Below are 13,545 nucleotides of genomic sequence, written 5' to 3' on the forward strand. Positions count from 1 at the left end.
AAAAGTGATCCCCGGCGCTAAAACAAAAATCGCATAAAGCCTATTTTACAAGTACTCGCCACCCACAGCCAAAAGGTGAGCTTACCAAGGATTTCGAAAGGAAATGTATTGAGGAAAGAAATGGCGTAGATTATTGCCAGAACACGGACGACTGGGCAAGTGCGACTTGTTTGATGACCTTAACACCAGGGTTCACGTGAGGTAGTGTGCCGAAGGTACCCTCTTCGATGGTGACATCGTTACCTGTGTCCCCTGTGAGGTCGCTCCCTGCCCAGGCAGCAAGGTACCACACCTACGGTGCCCATAAAGGAGTGAGTTAGTTAATGAATATCATCTTATTCCGAGAACCATGTGTGCTGATTTGTGTTTTTATTCAAAATTTAATGAAATGGAAAGTGATATAAAACGCAAGATTATTCATCTTTCCAGGCTGATAGAATATACATGTAGTAGTATAACAACAACGACCTTTGTTAAACATCATCTTAAATTTGCTTGGGGAGGTCACTGATTAAAAAACAAGTCTGTGGGTGGTATTGCCTTACATTTCAGAAGGAAATGAATATTTATTTTTTTATTGGGAAAAAATTGGAAGAAAACGACCAAAACTTACATTATGCAAATATAAATGATTTTCTGATATAAAGCAGCCTTTTCAGTAACCACAACGTCCAGCCGTGCCCATACAGTAAACAATCATCTCTTCATAAGGTAGTGCAATACTTCACGTAATTTTGACATCTGTGACGGCCATCTATGAGAGCATTGTTTTAAGGGGAGCATAAAAACCCATGCGCCGCTCCAAACGGGTATCTTTTCAGCCGATAACGCAGACAGATCATCCACAGACCAGGTGAGCATTACAAATTCTCGTTGCAAAAAAAGTCACTTTACCCTTTGTTAAGGGTAAAGTAAAGTATATTGAATTTAGCATAAAGAAAGGGTCTTAAATGTTTTCAAAAAAAAAAAAAAAATGTTCAATTGCATTAAAATATCTCTTAGAATTTGAAGTCCGTTTCTGTGTACAAATAAAGATGATGTAAAGTGGTATACCAACGCCAAGAGAAAGGACCCCCCTCCCCAGAGATAACGAACCAGAACAGTACGGTTATTGATTGCTGTCTGAACACGATGCCATATTGATTTGGAAGAAGGGATGTTTCTCTTGTCGAATCAAATTTCGATGAGAAATGTTTAAGGTCGGCGAACCATTATTTTTTATCTTTGAACTTTTAGGTCTGACATGCTTCGCCTTATTCTTCTCGCCTTGGTGGGCACTGCCCTCGTCTCAGCCTACAAAGGTAAGTTGATTTCACTCATTTTTTCAAGGTCGGATTATACTTAATGACAAAATTCATTTGGTCTTGTAATAAAGATATTTTACCATTACCGTAGCTGGTTGCGGGTATCTAGGAATTGGATTCAAAACTCTCCTTGGGGCCGAGAAGGCAAATTTTGAAACAATGCTCATTTTTGGTGTAATAATAAGGGGGCCTGCTCCAAACTTCAGTGCAAGCTTAATTTTCCCTATTTGGGAAGCCAGGATGACCCGTGCTTTTTCTGCACTTTGCCATTATGATAGAGTTTTGCAGGATTCGTTTAAGAAGTTTCAGGTGAAGACGTATATTATGAATCACTTATCCAAAGAAAAAAGTTGCTAAGCGTTTTCATTACTTATTCATATAAAAAGTTAAATTTAACTGATATATACAGTTGGAAACTTGGTGCTTAAGGGAATTTTCGATATATTCGTTAAACAGTACCACCTGAATTGAAGGCCTTCTGCAAGAAGTGTATTGAGGAGAGAAATGGCGTAGGCTACTACGAAAACCCGGACGACTGCGCAAGTTACCTCCAGTGCGACTTGGATGATGACCTAATTACAAGGGCTCATGTTAGGGAATGCGCTGAAGGTACCCTCTTCGATCGTGACATCGTTACCTGCGTTCCATGTGAGGTCGCCACCTGCCCAGGCAGCAAGGTGCCACACCCACAGTGCCCACCAAGAAGTGAGTCAATTAATATCATCACATTCCGAGAACAACGTGTGTGAATTTATTTCTAATAAATTCACAAAGGAAAAGAATATTTTTGTATCGTGTCAGAAGGGGATGAAAACGATATTAGCCAAATGTGCACACGTGCTTTGGCAATTTCATTTTTTATAGTTTTGATTTTTCCAGAAATCGGATTGATTTTACCTTTTTGTCATTTTCCTCAGCCGCCCCACCAACCACCACCCTCGCCTACACCACCCTTCCCCAGTTTGACGGCAAATGTGACGGCCCTGACGGATGGACCTACTTGGCCGTGTGGGGTGATGTCAACACCTTCTACAGATCCCAAACCCTTGGTGACGATACCAGAATCGAGCGTGTCAGCTGCGGACAGTGGGAGTTCAACGTCCAAAAATGCATGTGTATGGTTCCGGGTATGTTGACAAAGAGTTTTCAACACAGAATGGAGCTATGTGATTTAGAAAAAGAAGCTTAAATCATCAAAGCACCATTATTTCGTATATACATTCGTAATAGTATGGAATGATTCAAACAATAAAATCATAGTTTTATTAAAATATCTGATTTGAAAATCACTCAAATTACTTTTACATTTCTTACAGATCTTCAGGCTATCGCCCTGTGGCCTTTCGATGAGAACACCGACACCATCGTCGATAACTTTTGGACAGACTGCGCTGGTGTAGAGCTTTCTGACGGTAAAGTCGGCTACGCTGCTAGCTTCAATGGCTCCGTCCACTGCGAGGTCCCACGTTTCAACAACTACCCATGGGGCTCTGGCCTCACCATCTCTTTATGGGTCAGGGACGATGGCGGAAATAAAGCACGTGAAGGTGTTCTTAGCAACGGCAACTGCCATATCGAGCCAACCATCTCCATTTGGTCTGAGGGCGGTCGTCTTGGAGGCCGAGTCCTGGTTGACAACAACGGTACTCTCCTCACCGTCGACCTTGGCTCAAGTGTAAGTGTTGAAAATATTTTAAAACGTGCTTAAAAACATAAATGTGAATACTTTTTGTCATAAAATGGGATACGTTTCACCGATACAGAGTTGAATAGTAATTAAATATGAATTTTCTACGTGCAGGGTGGCAGCGGATGGAACCACGTGGCTTTGGTCTACGATGGTCTCAGACTGAGGCTGTTGGTCAACGAACAAGTTGTCGTGGATGAGATCGCTGTTGGTATGTACTTCTATTACCAATTTTTATACGCATGCGCACTGTGGTATCCAATTTTTCGGCACTGAAAAACATGATAACTTTCACCCCCTAGCTATATACTGTTGATATCTAAGCTCTAAAACGTAGATAAATATTTAAACAGTTTGCACACCTACCTTTTAAATTTGGGATGTATTTAAAGGGGATTTTAACCGTAACTGTTTTGCTTCGTTATTATTCAACCACTTCTATTGGATAACACCCATCCATGTAAGCGTAAGTGCGGCACATTTGTTTTTGGTGGGGAAACGAAATTAAATTTCATTATGAAGTTTGTGGAAATATCCCGTTCAATTACAATGATTTTACATCCACCTTTTTATTATTTTCCCCTCAGGTGCTATCCCAGCTACCCTTGCTCCACTGTACTTGGGCAGAGACTTGAACTGCGAGGCCGTTGATGCTCGTTACAGCAACACCAACCTTGTCGGAGCCATTGATGAGGTAGTTATTTATCTACCAATTTTGAAATTCCAATCTGGAATTTGTTTCTGTGTTATTCATTAGATTCGTAGTCCAAAAACTTTTGAGAATAACTCCTTTTAATTAAATATAACATTATAAGATTAAGACGTACTGGAAAGATTTATTTGTTTAAAAAGTCACTGAAAGATATATGTTTTAGTCAATTTCTGTGGCATAAATTCGTAAAATCACTATCACTGAGAAACAGGTTTTAACCTTTAAAAAGGTACTCGGGATCATTGGTCTTTTCTTGCGTTTCAGGTCCAGATCTACGACTGGGCTCTTAGTGACGCCCAGGTGTGGAAAGTCTTCGCTGGTGAGAGAAACATTCAGATGGCCAGATCTTAAATCAAGGTCATTTGATTATCACTGATGATCACCACGGTTAACGACAAAGGGGTCAAATTATTGACGCGAAAATCTAAGGAAACGGGTTTTGTTCTTGATTTTGATGATTCCCCCCAACGCAAGTTATGGACATCGAAACAATGCCACAGTTAATTAAATGCCAAGGTGACTCGATGTTCTACTAACTGTTCAGAGGGGGTTGAACTCCTAAGACCAAAGTACTTTGAGTTCATTGATAACACTGACATTTTGTCTCTTTCATACACTTTGCTTATAGGGATATCAACTCTTACTGTGTGATTAAAAATTACAGAATTAATACATTGTGACCAACGCATAGAAATAAAATAAATTCCATTTTATCGCCAAAATGGCGGTTATCACAAATCTTCTGAAATCTGCCCTTGCTCTCAGACCATGTGGACCTAATAAACTGACTCCCTCCTAAATGAATAGTTGTCACCCCTTCATAAAAACATGTGAACCAAGTAACCACACACAATGGCTCCCCGTTTCTCAAATGTGCCCATAAAATATAAAACAGGTACTGAGCTTAATAATGGCACAATTTGGTGAGCTTTTCGATGCATAGGGGAGACCGGAGCTAGTTGAACCCCGAGGTAAGTTGGCCCCCCATCAATTTATGACAAAGTAACTATGGTGTAAAAGAATTGATCACATCATTTTGTAAAGTGACCGTATCCAACAGTGTTAAGAAAGCGTCGGCAGTGAGTCCAAATGAAATAATTTAGCATCTTAAAGTAACTTTATTATAGAGACTTGATGGAGAGCCAACTTACCCCGGGGTCCAACTAGCCCCGGTCTCCCCTACTTAAATCGACCGAATCTGCACATCATGGACAAAAAAGCCTACATGTGTAGCTCCTCAGTTCACATATTATTTTAGGTGTACTGTGTGTGAAGTACTTCTGACTTGGGAGTTGATTTCCTTCTGTTTATTCAGTGCAGAATTTTTTATACCCTGGCTATTAATCTGTGTTCATAGAAATGTAGTTGTATTTTATTCCTCACGCAATCAGCGTAGTTAAAGAAATACTCTCATTTATCAAATGTTCATATTTATTGTAATACTGCATTCCGTGTCAGAATAAAGACTACTTCTAGCAAATCTGCTTGGTCTCTTTGTTAGCTTGTGTACCAGTTATTCAAAATTACCACAAAAACCCATACAAGGATGAGCTGATATTTGAATATTGTACGTAAGATTTCTAACATCAGCAGCTGCCATAAACTGAATTGTCACTTTAAGGCATGGGTGCGAATTACGTAATTCACATTAAAATAAGGTTTTAGATTCACACCCTCGACTTACCCATTCCATAATATCCAGAAAACTCATAGTAGGTCTACCGGAAGTGATGATGCAAACCGGAAGTGATGATGCATACACTGTGCAATAGTTTATACCAAGGAGGTACATCCTTGTTTATACTAAGGAATCTATCATAGCAACGTTTTGAAAGGTTAATATCATTTAAACTAGCAATTATTAATTAAGAGACGTATTCTCTAAAGGTTGTCAGTTAGGTTTTCATGTAACTTTTCGCGTAAGTCCGATTGTTCTTTGAAAATTGACATTTTGTTTTAGCGGCCCAGTTTTCAATTTAAAGAAAGATTGATACTTTGAAATAATGTGACTTTATCATTTGTAGAATGAATAGGTCAAATAATTGAACTTTCCAAAGATATAAGACATTTGAATTGTTTTCCGAGATAGTCAGTTGTTGTCATTGACTATCAAAAGATTTTTTTGTTTGAATAAGCATTTTATCCACGCCAAACACGCGATTGGAAGACATGTATGTTCAAATGTGTGTTCATCACTTCCGGAAAGTTAAGTGAAAATTTGGAAACCTTCGTTTAGTCAAGAGTTACAAGAGCGTCGAGAATTCTGAGTAAGTTCAAAGTTACAAACTTACATAAATGTTAACAGATCGCTGCAAATCACAACAGTTCGAGTACCCCGGCTATTGCGTAGGAGAGTCATCTCCCCTCCCCCACACCGGGCTCGACACAGCCAGTTTACCCGATTTTAAAAGGTTGCAAGCAAACCTGTGACAGGGAACAGTAGCTTACAGAGGCAATTGCATGTCAGGGCCAACCAAAAGTCTGATTAATATTTTAAATGGACATTGTTGACATGCAGTTGTGTGGAGGGGTAAAACGGAAATGTCTATCAAAGGCTACTTTATGGGGCGTTTTGTGCATATTATGCACACCCTAAGCATTTAACATTTTATTGAGTATAACCGCTTATATTCCAGATACTCGACGCAACGACCTTTGCATTTCCAACCAGTCATTCAATACAAAATCATACTATTATGTGAAAGAAGAGCTTGAGAAAAAAAGCGTTTTCACAGCCGAGTAAGCTAAGACAAGGGTGCTGCGTATATATTGCGTGCTGCTCCTTATCAGTGAATACACCAAGGAACCGCTCTCCGCAGTCATTGAGACACTTTTTCCTGTTTGTGTTATAAAGTCTAAAATGCAATAAAGCAACGGACTGAGATTTTTCCTTCTGAATCACACTCATTGGTATTTACTTATTTTACTTTGACACAACCTCGACTCGACATTGTTCCAGATGTATTTGAAACCTACATGTGCGAGATGCGTTGTGAGACACCGTCCTGTTCACACCAAGAGGATATACTTCGTACCCACAAGGTGTGCTAGTAGCCTGTTACAAAATTATTGTATCGTGCCCTGTGGAATTTCACGTAATCAGCGGGAATGCGCGTTCCTCGCCAGACATTCCCTTTGTTGGCGACTTCACACTGGGAAGCTGAGTTGCGCACATTTCTGTTCATGTTCCTGTCTAATGAAAGTTAAGTATACTGGATACAGGATGCAACAACCATTGGAGGTGTAAAGGAGAAGGAGGGACGCCAGTTCACAGCAGGATGTGACGTCATTCAGAAGTTTAATATATAGTACACTTTCAAGCCGCATCAACATTCACGTCTAGCCTCGAAATCTCAACAACAGCCCCCCAAATCACGATTTTACCCGAAAACCATGACACTGAAACCCGCCATGCAGCTTAATGTGACATTCTGTCATGAAATGTAGGATAGAAACGTCACCAGCGTGAACGTTTAGAAAACAATGAAATGTTGACAACTCTTGAGCGATCAAATTGTGAAAGAGATGTTGAGTGTTTCAAGGTCTTCCTTGGCTCGTTGCAAATGAAAGTAAATCAACATTTGCATGGACACCAATACCAACTGAAAAATAAAAATAAAGTTAATGGAAAATCAAAAATAAACAAATAAAAAGATCAGATGAAATAAAGACCTGAATAGCAATTAATAAACGAATAAATAAATATATATGAATAAACGGATAAAATGTAATTAAACAAAAGTAAAGAAAATCAATAAAAAGAAAAAGAGGTAGAAATACAGTGAAATACGATATATAAGTTTTGTCTTTAACACTGTAAATGTTTGACTGGGCCCAATAACGGTTTGTTTAAAAAACAATTACAAGGGAAACGGCGTGCCTTTGGACATTAGCATCGGTCAACAAAAAAGGGGTCAGTAAGATATGAGACAATGAGTGTCCAGTAGACTGACCGCCTGATGAATTGTCTACATGCACTTATGGTTTATTGAGCGTGGAGGGTACATCTTTATACACGTTAATTGTTAGCGTCTCTCAGGCACGAAGAATGACATTTCCTTTAATGAACACGTATGTCATATGGGAAGCAAGACTTGGCAGCCTTTGCTCATTAAATTGGTATTTAGTTAATTTTAACCACTGGACTGCAAAAGTGTTGAAAGTATGGTCCAATCCACCATGTACCTCTTTCGTAATATCCCCCCAATAACCAATGAAAAACAGATCATTTCCACTGAAACGAGAAACAGAATACCAAATACACTATTGGCCTAAATCTCATACATATTAAATACGGATGGGTGTGTCAAAAAGGCTTTCAATTTGGAACAGTTGTCGTGAAGGGGAACACACTGTGGAATGATCATTCGACCGCTGCAATGGTTGAATCCACAGCCCATGGTCCAACGTAGTAAGTCGTGAGTACCCGGGCGGGTAATTGCTTTCCTATTCAAATGCAAATTTGGCGATCAAATGATCAAATGTACTGGTCAGTGGGCACAGAGTGAACAGTTGGACCAATTAATACCTTGTACATGGGTCATTTGCTAATGGGCAGAGGTCACCGTCAACTATTTTTTAGCATATCCACGCGTCCTGTTTACTCGTTGACCAGATAATCGCTCTTAATGACGTAGACACAGGTCCACTGTTGCTTAGCCGACTTTTTGAAGCGCTCCGCATCCGGAGCCAAAAAAACGCACTTTTATTGATTCAGCTCGGATTGACATCTAGCCACCTGTTTATTCATAATAGCTCATATCGTACTTTATATAGATTGAAATGGTGGTCTGGTTTAAACTACTGTTTTCAGTGACCACGTCGTCCAGCCGTGCACAACAACAGAAAACAATGATCGTTTCATTAAACTTGTGTAACGCTTGACATACGGCTGACATCTCAGACGGCCATCTATGAGAGCATTGTTTTAAGGGGAGCATAAAAACCCATGCGCCGCTCCAGACAGGTATCTTTCCAGCCGATAACGCAGACAGATCACCCACAGACCAGGTGAGCATTGGATATTCTTGAAGAGAGACAGTTTTATTGAATTTTTGTGTCTCCTTCGCAAGCGGGATGGACAACGCTGTATGCGAGCTAACTTTAAACCGTTTGCGTCTTCCTTAAACGAGACAAAAAGGCATAAGTTAGGATTGAAGGGCGGTTCCGCTATGAAATAAGGGCTTGTTTTCTTTGAAAGAAAATTGATTGCGTTACTGACGAATTGCACGGATCACGTTGACAAAAAATTTGTTAATCAACAAACATTCAGCGAAACCCAACCAAGGGCGGTTTCTAACGTTTTATGCTTGAAATAGTCTACTCTTTTCAAATTTAGGAGGCCAACCAATGGGGTATTTCCAGTTCCCAGTTCAATGAGAAATGTAAATTCTCTTTAAATGAGTCAAAGTTCGGGGAAGCATTATTAATTATGTTTTATCTTCTAGGTCCGACATGCTTCGCCTTGTTCTCCTCGCATTGGTGGGCACTGCCCTCGCCGAAGAATACTATGGTAAGGAGATTTCACTTATCTTATAACTATATATGACAGTATAACTCATAAGGATGGATGGTGGTTTACTGTGCTGGTTTCACAGTGTTGTACTAAACATATTATTGGTTTTTACTCTGGCAGATCCAGAATAGGTTCAAGTAAATTACTCTTAGCACCGTAAAGGATTTTAAAAGTCTTGTGCACGTCTAAGCATGTGACAGTATGTACCCTAAAAGTTGTTTGTTCAGACACCAGAGAAAGTTCATTATTTCCCGTTTCAATATTTGTCCTTTTGCCACAGTACAATAAGGTGCTTGCTGGATCTTCAAAGTGTGGTCTTAATGCCAAAACTTATTTTACCAAAAGAAGAGTTGACACAGCGTCTTCATTCATGAAAAACGATTCATATATTCCCTGTTAGTTTTATTCGTTTATAGTTTTAATCTACAGTAGTCAAGTTTGAGTTTCTATAGAAATTCTCAATTTATATGCAAAACATTCACAGCTCCAAAACACCACAACTTCTGCAAGAAGTGCATCGAAGAGAGAAATGGCGTAGGCTACTACGAGAACCCAGATGATTGCGGGAGCTACCTCCAGTGCGACTTGGATGAGGCCCTTAACATCAAGGTTCACGTGAAGGACTGTGCCGAAGGTACCCTCTTCGACCGTTCCATCGTTACCTGTGTCCCATGTGAGGTCGCCACCTGCCCAGGCAGCAGGGCCCCACACCCACAGTGCCCACCAAGAAGTGAGTCAATCAGAGATTTAAATTATTTTGAGAATATCATGTGCCTATTTGATTTCTTATAATGTTGAAAAGCTTTACTGTGAGAGACAGAAAATGAGAGAGAGAGAGGATAGGAGAGTTTGGTACTGCGAAAAAGAGGATAAAACTGATGTAAGCTAAGTATGTACACGCAATTTGGCACTTTGAGTTTTATTGTCATGATTTTCACGCAGACCGTTTTTTAACTTCCCCCCTTTTTTTGCAGCTCCACCACCAACCACCACTGAAGGCCACACCACCCTTCCCCAGTTTGACGGCAAATGTGCCGGTCCTGACGGATGGACCTACTTGGCCGTTTGGGGTGATGCCAACACCTTCTACAGATCCCAGACCCTTGGTGACGATACCAGAATCGAGCGTGTGAGCTGCGGACACTGGGAGTTCAGCGTCCAAAAATGCATGTGCATGGTTCCAGGTACGTTGACAAAGAGTTTTCAACACAGAATCGCCTTTAACTATGACAATGCAATAAACAAATGAATTATCAAATATTAGTATTTTTTACCTCCGTAAACATAGTGATGAGAGATACAATAACCAGCGTACTGTTTTATTCAAAATAGTTCATTTGAGAAGCATTTAAACAGCTTATAAACTCTTACAGATCTCCAGGCTATCGCTTTGTGGCCTTTCGATGAACACACCGACACCATCGTCGATAATTTCTGGACAGATGCCGCCGGTGTTGAACTGACTGCCGGTAAGGTCGGTAACGCTGCTCACTTCAACGGCACCGTCCACGTCGAAGTCCCACGTTTCAACAACTACCCATGGGGCTCTGGCCTCACCATCTCTTTCTGGTACAAGAGCGATGGCGGCTTCAACACCCGCGAGGGACTCCTCAGCAACGGCAACTGCGCCATCGAGCCAACCATCTCCTTGTGGGCTGAGGGCGGACATCTTGGTGGCCGTGTCCTGGTCAACAACAACGGCACCCTCCTCACCGTCGATCTCAGCGCAACCGTAAGTGTTGATGATATTCGTTCAAAGTTAGATATATATTGCAATGACATTCTCAAGTTATAATTATTTCATGTTGTTCTAATACAAACGTACATGTACATGTATAGCGCATTTTTATTTCACCTACAACTCTTGCATAATTTTATATTTTATTCAATTTATAAATCAATATAAAAAAATGTTCTCCCTGTAGGGCACCAGCGGCTGGAACCACGTTGCCTTGACCTACGATGGTCTCAGACTGAAGGCGATGGTCAACGAGCAGGTCGTCCTTGATGAAATTGCTGTTGGTATGTACTCTTCTTTTACCAGTTCTAACACGCATGCGCACTGAACATTGCGTGGTTGTTTTTTTTTCTGTATTGAAAAATACCACAAACATTCTTGATTCCTGTGATCTGAAAATGAATGATTATAGTTTTCACAATTTGCAATATTTTTTTTAATTTTGAATTAGGTATTTAAATGTTTAACATATTATACTTTTACCGTTACTGTTTGAATCTTCTTTGTTCATCCAATTAATGTATATTGAATGGTTTATAGCAGGCCAAAGCATTAGTGTCATTAGGGTACTAGGTGTTCAATTATAAAATTTCTTGATCTATTTTACAACCACCTTGTTTTTTTCCCCTCAGGTGCTATCCCAGCTACCCTTGCTCCACTGTACATGGGCAGAGACTTGAACTGCGAGGCCGTCGATCCACGTTTCAGCAACACCAACTTCGTTGGATCCCTCGATGAGGTAGGCCTACTTATTTATCTGGCTTAACACGAAACGCGTATTCGGTTTTATGATTTGAATCACATTCATATCCGAGAATGATGGTTTCTTTCTTTCTTTCTTTCTTTCTTTCTTTCTTTCTTCATACTTTAATCTATGTATTTATTACATAATTTGGGCTGCCCACTTGTGTATGCATTTAGCAAGAGTTGAAGTTTAAATCATTTAGTCACCTGTTTGCTTGGGTTGATCGACTGATGTGCATTTTCACTTTACCTATGTATCATGTACGTGACGTTATTTGTATATGACGTCATTTGTATTTGATATTGCCTTATGAAAATGAGGCAAATTTCAAAAATGAAATTGTTAAAAATAGTGATACGGGGCTGTGGAGAAAATGACCGTATAAAATTACTCAGTTGTGTGTGGTAGTCATGTGACATTAATTTTGAAATATCATTATTATTGTGATTAGTGACAAAGAGGGGAAAGCTGTTGAATAACTTCCGTCTTTTCTTGCTTTTCAGGTCCAGATCTACGACTGGGCTCTTAGCGACGCTCAGCTGTGGAAGGTCTTCGCCGGTGAGAGAAACATCATGATGGCCAGATCTTAAATCAAGGTCATTCAATTAATATTGATGACTACCACGGTTAACGACAAAGGGGAAAAATATTGACGTGGAAATCTACCGAAGCGGGTTTTGGTCTCGCTTCCGATGATTTCTCCCCGACGCATGTAATGGAAAACGAAGCAATGGCACAGTTAGTTGAATGTCAAGGTGACTCGATGTTCTTCTAACTGTTTATTCAGTACAATATTTTTTATACCATGGCTTGTAATCTGTGTTCATAGTTGTATTTTATTACGCACGTAATCAGTGTCGTTATAACTACCAAGAACATCCATTTATCAAATATTCATATTTATTGTACTACTGAATCCCATATTAGAATAAAGATAATTCTCAGCAAATTTACTAATTCTTATCGTTGTTAGTTCGTTTAATAGTCTTTCAATTTTTCGTGAGGAAAGAAAAGCACTTCTAAATGCCTGTACATGTATTCAAAACAGTGAGATGGAAAGCGAAATGGCACAAGCTTGTGGGCATGCGCCGTGTTCTTTCAGTTTGTAAACACTTCCATTGATAGCATCTACATATATCGTTGATGCAACTTTAATAAGGACAAAGTTATATTGCAATATTCTAAGTTCTGAATAGTCTACGAGGTTAAATCAATAAAGTAATATCATGTATTGGGCTAATATTATCATACAGTCTTGATTTGCACGCACTGAAGGCTCATTCCCAATGAAACTTTCGGTCCACGTAGATAGATCCAAGTCTGGGGACTCCCTCTGAACGCAATCATATAACCAGATTAACACATCTCCTGTTATTGAGTAGAATACAGAAAAGCATGGTGATTATACGAGTACGTCGGAAACAAGTGGAGGCGTGCTAATCTGTATACATTCAACGATAAACCCCGCGGAGTTGGGTGGATCTACGAAGATCGACAGTTGCATTGGGAGTGCGCCCTTAGATACATGTTTTTGGGTAAATAGACACTATGAACACGTGTCGTTGACGAAAAAAAAAACATCAAAGGCGACGTTTAAACGTTGTATCACGGGATGTCTCGTGACACTTCTGTGTTTACTTAGACTTTAATAATAAATCTTCCCGATAGCCACCAGATGTACAAATAATACTTGGCGCAATCGCCTTGATATTTCCATCGCAGTGGTTAATATAAACCTCACACGCGTTGTGAAAATACGGATATCCACGGCCAAATTGGCCAATAAAAGTGGTCAATGTGTACTAGGTATACTTGGACAGTGTTCCTTATCTCTTATCAACAAG

At 39.8% G+C, this 13,545-nt stretch overlaps 2 protein-coding genes across 2 annotated transcripts; both read left to right on the forward strand.

Annotated features, from left to right (window-relative positions):
- The first annotated feature begins 1,243 nt into the window (after nt 1-1,243).
- LOC147760855 (uncharacterized) lies at nt 1,244-4,054 on the forward strand. The gene is made up of 7 exons (XM_087018088.1): nt 1,244-1,301; nt 1,761-2,009; nt 2,222-2,431; nt 2,621-2,979; nt 3,106-3,202; nt 3,579-3,685; nt 3,968-4,054. Exons 1-7 carry the CDS (start codon nt 1,244-1,246, stop codon nt 4,052-4,054), a joined length of 1,167 nt encoding a protein of 388 aa, XP_086874214.1.
- Nucleotides 4,055-8,522: 4,468 nt separating this feature from the next.
- On the forward strand, nt 8,523-12,648 carry LOC147760856 (uncharacterized). The gene is made up of 8 exons (XM_087017969.1): nt 8,523-8,713; nt 9,151-9,215; nt 9,703-9,948; nt 10,193-10,402; nt 10,592-10,950; nt 11,144-11,240; nt 11,589-11,695; nt 12,205-12,648. The coding sequence occupies exons 1-8, from the start codon at nt 8,652-8,654 to the stop codon at nt 12,289-12,291; spliced, it is 1,233 nt and encodes a 410-aa protein (XP_086874095.1). The 5' UTR covers nt 8,523-8,651; the 3' UTR covers nt 12,292-12,648.
- The last annotated feature ends 897 nt before the right edge of the window (nt 12,649-13,545 follow it).

This window comes from Lingula anatina, chromosome 7 (genome assembly GCF_051362555.1).
Source record: "Lingula anatina isolate TDL-2025a chromosome 7, LinAna3.0, whole genome shotgun sequence".
Taxonomy (NCBI): Eukaryota; Metazoa; Brachiopoda; class Lingulata; order Lingulida; family Lingulidae; genus Lingula; species Lingula anatina.